The 9,260-nt window shown below is 24.2% G+C and overlaps 3 protein-coding genes across 3 annotated transcripts; all 3 read right to left on the bottom strand. All coding sequences in view use genetic code 6, as the record gives it.

Moving 5' to 3' along the window:
• Positions 1 to 2: 2 nt before the first annotated feature.
• TTHERM_01358420 (hypothetical protein) lies at positions 3 to 1,890 on the bottom strand (the record flags this gene model as incomplete). Its single annotated transcript, XM_001013523.3, has 6 exons — positions 3 to 123; positions 375 to 464; positions 714 to 803; positions 1,054 to 1,143; positions 1,395 to 1,484; positions 1,736 to 1,890. The coding sequence occupies 6 exons, from the start codon at positions 1,888 to 1,890 to the stop codon at positions 3 to 5; spliced, it is 636 nt and encodes a 211-aa protein (XP_001013523.3).
• A 1,102-nt stretch (positions 1,891 to 2,992) lies between these two features.
• On the bottom strand, positions 2,993 to 3,943 carry TTHERM_001358411 (Serine/Threonine kinase domain protein; the record flags this gene model as incomplete). Its single annotated transcript, XM_012796994.1, has 1 exon — positions 2,993 to 3,943. The coding sequence occupies one exon, from the start codon at positions 3,941 to 3,943 to the stop codon at positions 2,993 to 2,995; it is 951 nt and encodes a 316-aa protein (XP_012652448.1).
• A 464-nt stretch (positions 3,944 to 4,407) lies between these two features.
• Positions 4,408 to 8,837, bottom strand: TTHERM_01358410 (ABC transporter C family protein; the record flags this gene model as incomplete). Its single annotated transcript, XM_001013522.2, has 6 exons — positions 4,408 to 4,808; positions 4,889 to 5,150; positions 5,205 to 6,115; positions 6,178 to 7,944; positions 8,044 to 8,506; positions 8,559 to 8,837. The coding sequence occupies 6 exons, from the start codon at positions 8,835 to 8,837 to the stop codon at positions 4,408 to 4,410; spliced, it is 4,083 nt and encodes a 1,360-aa protein (XP_001013522.2).
• Positions 8,838 to 9,260: the final 423 nt, after the last annotated feature.

Raw genomic sequence — 9,260 nt, 5'->3', positions numbered from 1 at the left:
TATCACAATCCATAACAAATAAACTGTTTTTACATAAGTTTAAGTGTCAAATTTGAGAGATTAATGCAATTTGCTAAAGCAGAACCTAAGCCTGATGCACCCATTGCACCAATTTAATTGTAACTTTTTAAATATTGAAGAAAAAATATATCATTAAATAGTTAATTAGAAGGAAAAAATGAAGAAAAAATATGAAATAATAAGAAATAAATAATAAAAGCAAAAGTTGAAAATAAGATGATGAGCTAAATTAATAAAGAAAGAATAAAAAAAAGTAAGCACAATAAAAAGAAAAAGAAAAAAGAGCTTTATTGTTTTTAATTAGTTTTTATAATTAAAAATATCACAATCCAAAACAAATAAACTGTTTTTACCCAAGATCAAGTGTCAAATTTGAGAGATTAATGCAATTTGCTAAAGCAGAACCTAAGCCTGATGCACCTTCATCACCAATTTAATTTCCACTTTTTAAATATTGAAGAAAAAATATATCATTAAATAGTTAATTAGAAGGAAAAAATGAAGAAAAAATATGAAATAATAAGAAATAAATAATAAAAGCAAAAGTTGAAAATAAAATGATGAGCTAAATTAACAAAGAAAGAACAAAAAAAAACAAGCACAATAAAAAAAAAGAAAAAAGAGCTTTATTGTTTTTAATTAGTTTTTATAATTAAAATTATCACAATCCAAAACAAATAAAGTGTTTTTACCTAAGGTTAAGTGTCAAATTTGAGAGATTAATGCAATTTGCTAAAGCAGAACCTAAGCCTGATGCATCTTCATCACCCATTTAATTATCACTTTTTAAATATTGAAGGAAAAATATATCATTAAATATTTAATTAGAAGTAAAAAATGAAGAAAAAATATGAAATAATAAGAAATAAATAATAAAAGCAAAAGTTCAAAATAAAATGATGAGCTAAATTAACAAAGAAAGAACAAAAAAAAGCAAGCACAATAAAAAAAAAAGAAAAAAGAGCTTTATTGCTTTTAATTAGTTTTTATAATTAAAATTATCACAATCCAAAACAAATAAACTGTTTTTACTAAATGTAGAGTGTCAAATTTGAGAGATTAATGCAATTTGCTAAAGCAGAACCTAAGCCTGATGCACCCATCGCACCAATTTAATTGTTACTTTTTAAATATTGAAGAAAAAATATATCATTAAATAGTTAATTAAAAGGAAAAAATGAAGAAAAAATATGAAATAATAAGAAATAAATAATAAAAGCTAAAGTTGAAAATAAAATGATTAGCTAAATTAACAAAGAAAGAACAAAAAAAAGCAAGCACAATAAAAAAAAAAAGAAAAAAGAGCTTTATTGCTTTTAATTAGTTTTTATAATTAAAATTATCACAATCCAAAACAAATAAACTGTTTTTACTAAAGGCGGAGTGTCAAATTTGAGAGATTAATGCAATTTGCTAAAGCAGAACCTAAGCCTGATGCACCTTCATCACCAATTTAATTTCCACTTTTTAAATATTTAAGAAAAAATATATCATTAAATAGTTAATTAGAAGGAAAAAATGAAAAAAAAATATGAAATAATAAGAAATAAATAATAAAAGCAAAAGTTGAAAATAAAATGATGAGCTAAATTAACAAAGAAAGAACAAAAAAAAAGCAAGCACAATAAAAAAAAAAGAAAAAAGAGCTTTATTGTTTTTAATTAGTTTTTATAATTAAAATTATCACAATCCAAAACAAATAAACTGTTTTTACTCAAGGTAAAGTGTCAAATTTGAGAGATTAATGCAATTTACTAAAGCAGAACCTAAGCCTGATGCACCTTCATCACCAATTTTAAGTGTCAAATTTGAGAGATTAATGCAATTTGCTAAAGCAGAACCTAAGCCTGATGCATCTTCATCACCCATTTAATTTACTCTTTATTGAAATTTAAATATTTAAAAAATATTAATAATAATAAAATTAATTAATAAAATATACTAGAGATCAATATGGAGAACCTAATGAGATAAAAGTGAAGAGCTTTTAAACTTTTTTTATTGATTTATATAAATTTAAAGGATATTAATAAAAAAATTAATAATTACTTCTTCTAAATTATTATATTTTTTAATCTATTATATCATTTATTTTTTTTCAAAAATATTGAATAGCAATTTATGAAATTTAATTAATTAATAATAAATGGTTAAAAAGAACAAATATAATAATTAATTAATTATCAAATATTAATTTATATATTTGGTTTTATGAAGAGATATCAAAGAAAAATTAATTTAGCATTCGCTATTTAAACTTAATATTTGTATTTAAAACATGTACTTAAAAATATATATAGTAGGAATTAGAGATGGCAGTTATTTATTTAGTCATATATATATAGCAAAATGCCATTCAAAAATATTGATTTAATAATTTATTCGAAATTTTTATTAAATTTCTGATAACCCTCCCCCTTTTTTAAATCCTGATTTAATTGCTCATAAAAATGATGATTTTCTATTCTTTAAAAAATTTTATTATTCCTAAAATAAGATTTTTGTTTCAAATAAATATAAATTTAACATTTTTACTTAAAATAATAAAAAATAAAATTAAAATTAATTTATTTACTTATTGGTTGATAAAATTTTTTATTTTAAGCAGTGAAAATGAATTACTTTAAATTTAAATTAAATTACAGTTTGAGTTTGGAATACATATCAATTTTTTTAATTAATATTTTTTGCTTTTAGACACAAATATTATTAGCTTTTAAGCTAAATAAAGAAATTAATTTGAATCGCTCAAAATTATAGATATGAAAAGTATTTTTTAATTTTATTTCAAAATCATAGGAGATAAAATAAATTACAAATATAATAAATAGGTTTTAGAATATAATAATACAATAAATGTTTTTAATAATAATAAATTAGTTTATGTTTTTATATAATATTTTTAAGTATTTTGGTTATTAATGTTTTAGAGTACTAATAAATGAACGAATAGAGAGAGAGTTCATTTAATTCAGTTGTTTTATTAACAAACCCATGGGTGGTTCATGAGTTAAAGTGAAGTAGCTCTGCAGCTGTCATCTATTACTAGCAATTAAATTATTAGGTCAATAAGAATAACCCAATCATTTTCATAAATATTGAATGCTGTTTAAAATTGCAAGAAGTACTGATAGCCAAACTTCTAAATGTCTTCACAGACTTTAAGTTTTTCATTAAGTGTGGGTAAGTTAGATCCAAAAGGGTATTTTCTGAATAGGATCATGAAAAGGGTGCAGCCTAACCCAAACATATCTCCTTCCTTTTCTCTCAGGTTTCTAAACTGCTTGAATTGGATACTTTAGCAGTTTGTAGGAGATAAAAAAATGGTGTTTCTGGTTGTCCAGTATTTACTGTAGTTTCTACAATTATTATGTTTGTTACCCAAGTAATATGAATACCCAAAATCAGTAAGTTAGAACATCTCATTTTCATTTTCAGTTTTAAAAACGAGGACATTTTCTAACTTAAAGTCGTTATGGGCGAACAATTGTTAATTATGGAGATAGTTTAATGTTAAAATCATAGATTTAAAATAGAGTTTGACTACTGAAATGTCTAACACTCCATTTAGAAGATAAGAGAACGCATCGCATTCAGCTTATGGAAATAAAACAGAACAACCGCCATCATATTTAAAATTAGCACATTATGGCTAAACGATGTTAGGATGAGAAAGTTGAGAAGAGACTTGATATTCGTTGATTAGATTAAAACAGAATTTTGTGCAACACTTAGGTTCATCTTCAGAATGCAGAGATTCTTTAATAACGCAATCAATTGGCTTTCTGAAAATATCAACATGCTTGCACTTAGACAGAATAACATATTATCCTCTCTCAACTACCTCTCCTATATTGAATTTTTTCATCAAATACTTTGAGTGTTAAGCTAATTCTTGCTCTTACTCTATTTCGTTAATCATTTGAAAGTAATTAATTGTTTTTGATTTGATTTTGTTTATTACAAATTTCTTTTTCTTTTTGTTTTTTAAATCCATAAACACTTGATAAATCCTGATTCTATAAAATCCAATAATCTAATCCAAAAGTCACTTTTTCATTAAATAATCTTTAAATTTTCTTATTTTTTGATCAAAAATTTCTGTCTATCTTTCTTATTTTTCTTAAAATTTCATATAGACACCTTATAGATTTTATAAAAATTGCGCAAAAATAAAAGTCTTTTATTTTTAATGCAAAAGGAGCACTTTTTACTTTTTTAAAGACACTTTAAGAGACACACAAATATAATAATTCAAAAATTAGAAGATTTTTAAAAATATTTTTATTTTTACAAATATTACAAAAATAAAAAACTTGTAAAAAAACTTAAAAAAATTTTAAAAGAATTCTTATAAAATATTTATTTTGATTCTAATAATTTATTTCATTTTTCCAGAAACTTCTTTTTTGATATCTAGAATATTGTTTGAGAGTTATTTTTACCAGTATTTTTTACCATCTACGCAAATAAACTTTGCTTGGTTATACATTCATCATCTATAGATTCTGCTAATAAATTAAAAGGAGAGTCAAATTCAGCCAAAACTCCTTCATTCATCACTATAATTTTATCATAATCAGCAATTGTGTTCAATCTATGTGCGATTGTTAATACCGTAGAATCATTAAATTTACTCCTGATTGTTTTCTAAATTAGATTATCTGTCTCCATGTCTACATTTGCTGTCGCTTCATCTAAAACTAAAATTTTATTTTTTTTGAGAAGAGCTCTAGCAAGGCATATTAATTGTTTCTAGCCTACAGAAAAGACGCTTGATGCTATACCTATTCATTACAATGAAAAGAATAATGAAATGATTGTTTTTGAAAAAAAATAGATAAATTCAAATTTATATATTCATTACTCATATCTGTATAGAGACCTTACAAGCAATTATTTTTTACATAATAATCTAATTCTACCATTTTAAGACTCTCCCATATTTAATCATCTCTATATTAATTAAAAGGATCAAGATTTCTCCTAATCGTCCCTTGAAAAACAAAAGGAATTTGCGGAATAATTGAAATTCTTTATCTCAATGTATGAAGTCCTAATTGAGAAGTGTCTATTCCATCTATTTTAATTATTGAACCTTCTTCTGGCTCCGTTAATCTAAATAAGGTCTATTTATAAATATTTAAGTTATCTATGAAATCTTTTGAAATGAATTAAATTACTTGCAAAACTGATGATTTGCCTGCGCCAGTTCTACCAACACATCCAATTTTTTATCCAGGCTGAATTTTAAAACTTAGTCCTTTAAGAACAGGATTGGTCTCTTTACTGTACCTCATAAAAACATTTTAAAATTCAATTTATCCATTTTAAGGCCAATTTTAAAGCTCTTTTTAATATTTAATCCTAACTTCTTCACTCTCTTATAAGGGAGCTTCAGATTCCAATGTAGAAATATTCTTAACTCTTTCGAATGAGGACATTATAGAATCAGTTGTTAGCATTTATCTCAAGCACCATTGAATAGCATCTACAATTAACATGAAATATGTCAAACTTTGAGCCTATTTAGTAGGATCATTGTTTGGTAGAGATAAAATTAAAAAGACTCCTACAGTAGAACATAATATTGCAAAAATTTAAGTAAAACTGCCAAAAAATCTGCTAGCCATCCAAAAAGATTAATTAGCAGTAACACTGTTGTTTGCAAGTATTTGCATTTTTTTTAAAAAAGCATCGTTCTATTGATATACTTTTATTGCAATAGAACCTTATACAGTGGATTAAAAATGCTGAAAGACTGGAGTCTTATGAGAAAGATCTAGCTATCTAGTCTAATTTATTATGTCTTTACAATATAACAAAAAGAAAAACAAAAGAACTAGCTCAAAAAACCCAGGTATTACTGTGTAAGGATTAAATACAATACAAGTAATCATCAAATTGAAGAAATTACAAAATATATCTAAAGAGTCGTTGGAAGCAAAATGTAAATTATTGTCAAGCAAACTTACATCATTTGAAAATTTATTCATCAGATTTCCACTATGAGTTTTATCAAAAAATAAAATTGGAGCTCTAATTAGTGATTTAAACATGCTGTTGTGGAGGTTTTTATTTCCAAGTGAAATGCCTTTACATTAATAATAATAATAATAAAATCTTAATTAGTTAATTTTTCATTTAAATAATTACCTGTTGAAAGAACAACAAACTTTGTTGCATTCAATATCAAATATAAAAACGCAAATCCAATAAGAAATCCGAAAAGATTTCCTTTTGAATCTGAAGAAGTTTGATCAAAAAAGCCAAGACCTCTATTAAATGTGGTAAAAGCGCATTCAGAGAGTATGAATAAAATCAAAGTAATATAGGGGAAGCATTTAAAAGCTTAATTAATTCTTTTTACAAATTCTGTGTAAGTCGATAAACTGATTTTAATTTATTCACTCTAATTCTTTTCCTCATTTCGCTTGATATCTTATTTTAACTTTATTTCTTCATAACCTATTATTTCTTGCCTCATTTCTTTATTTTATATGTCGTCAAGCTATATATACTAATTAATTTCACTTAAGGTTTAAATTTGTTCCACATTATCTTCATCGTTTTTATCCATTTTTTCGAATTTTAGCTATCCAGCTGCCAACTTTTTTAACTCTTCTTGAAGATCTTCAAATTTTCCTAATTTTTATATTGAACCCTCTTCACCCAACATAATAATTTTATCACAATACTTTGTAAAATGAATTTGGTGTGTGACTAAAATGATAGTTTTATCTTTCAACAAACCCAAAATACAATTTTTGACAAGCTCAAAAGCTACTTTAGAATCAACAGCACTGAGGGGATCATCTAAAAGATACAAATCAGCATTTCTATAGATAGCTCTAGCAAAACAAATTCTAGCTTTTTGACCTCCACTTAAATTTACTCCTCTTTCTCCAATAACTGTACTATCGCCATTTTAAAACTATTCTAAGTCAGTTATTAAACAGCAAGATTTTACAACTTAACTATACCATTATTCGTTATACTCTGCTCCAAATAAGATATTTTCTCTTACTGTACTTGAAAAAATATATGGCTCTTATTCAACATAAGCAAAGCTTAATTCTTTTTAATTTTTATTTTGTTTCTTAATCTAAAATATACCTTCAAAATAAGGAATTTCTTCCAAGAAGCATTACAAAAATGAAGTTTTGCCACTTCCTATTTTACCAACTACAGCAACATGATCTCCAAATTTGATAGACAAAGAAATGTTCTTTAAAACAGCTTGCTGTTAATTGCTCTCTATAATTTTACTGATTTCATTTTCTGTTTTTACTGTGTTTTATTCTGATACAATAATCTAATTCAAGTTTTATTTTTCATTATTTGGTAATTGTGGTGTATTCCAGTAAGCATAGAAATTTTAAAACTTTATCAATTCATTTTGCTCTAAAATATTTAAATCATTAAATTCTGCTTGATTGCTCTTAGGTTACTTGAGTGAGTAAATTTCTATGAATCTTTTCAAAAATATTTACAATTCGAAAATGAAACCAAATGCATATCCTGAATACATCATTAAGTTTGTTCTAAGATATGAGAGCATTTCAATAGTAGAGAATATCTTAGCACTATTTAATTCGTAAGAACCCTAGTAATAAATAATCATAAATGTTAAAGCGGCTGATAAAAGTACACTTGAAATAGATATAGATTTATCTATATACTAAAGAACACACGCTCTAATTAGCTCTCTAATCTCCTCGCTTCTTATTTTTTCTATAATCATCTTAATTGCTTCTTCCCATCCATATATTTTAACAATCCTAATTCCTTCTAATATCTCATTGATTAATTTTATTCTTTCGTCACTCTTTTGTATTCTTTTTGATGTATGTCTAGAAGCCATTTTACCAATCCACCTCTGGATAGGAAAAGTTAATATTAAAAATAAAATACTTAGCATTCCTTATTAATTTATAAATAAAACTTTTGATAAAATATTTTTTTAATTTGTTTTAAATTAGTAAATTATAAGAACAAATATTTATCGAGAAATAAGTTTACCTAATGGACCAAGTCTAAAGCTTAAAATGATGCAAGCAACACCTAATGTATAAGGTGAAGCTGCTAATTAAAATAAGTAAATAAATTTTGCCTCAATGATATTAAGATCACTAGAAACTAAATTAATTACTTTACCAAGATTTGCTTTCTTAATTTCATAAGCACTTAAATTATTAATTTTTTTATAAATAGTAAAAGCGAAAGCTCCTCTCAATTCTGTGTTCATGCTATAACCTAATGTCCAGTCATTTTGCCTGAATAAGCTAGATAAAAGCATAGAAATCATCATTATAGCTCCCCATAGATAAGATCCATCTTAATCTTAATTTAAGATAGCCTGGATGCAAAAGTTTAAAGCCACAGAATTAAACAACTTTAGTGATATATTAAAAAACATGTAGCAAACAATGATCATGATCTTCTTTTTGAAAACAGAGAGTAAGCAAAACCAAACTTTTAATGGCTAGTTTTGGAAAATTAATTGTTTAAATGAATAAAATAAATTAAATAGTTACAGTTAATTCAGATTTCTATAGTACTTTATCAAGATTTTCAATAAAATATTTAGAATTATATTCTACTTTTTAATCATCCATAAGTTTTGGTATATGATTAAAGTTCAGTTTTAATCCACTATTAAGAGCTTTCTTAATAATAAATGCTATTTTAGCTACATTCAACATGAAAAGTCTTCCAACAACAGAATTTCCTTATCTGTAATCAAGTTGGTTGTGTATTTCATTAGTATTTTAATACTTTACTTCTTCTTATTATCTAGGTAAAGTATTTATCATATTTCTAATTTCAGATTTGCTTTTTTACAAAGTTAATTAAATTGAAATCTTAATTTATTAAATTTTATCAAAATAAACTTTACAAAACATGAATTTAAATATTAAGAAAATTCATTAGTAAATGCCATAAAGTATTATATTTTAATTATATAGTAAATATTTCTAATAATTTCGGATTTACAAAGAAAATTTTTTATGTGATAAAAAAATACTTGTTGATAAATAAGGCAGATCAATAAATGAAATAAATTTATATGAATCTATTAATTTTATACAAAACTTACATAAATTTATTAGAAAATGAATTAATTAATTAATTCATTTCTATATTCCATATCAAGTAAATTAAAGTATAAATAATCTTTTACAATTTTAAATTATTAAAAATTAGTAATTTGCTACTTGTAAAGCATAATTAAGTTT

The sequence above is a fragment of the Tetrahymena thermophila genome, assembly GCF_000189635.1.
Source record: "Tetrahymena thermophila SB210 genomic scaffold scf_8254675, whole genome shotgun sequence".
NCBI lineage: Eukaryota > Ciliophora > Oligohymenophorea > Hymenostomatida > Tetrahymenidae > Tetrahymena > Tetrahymena thermophila.
Note: the sequence above shows the minus strand (reverse complement) of the source record. Positions and strands in the feature narration are given on the sequence as shown.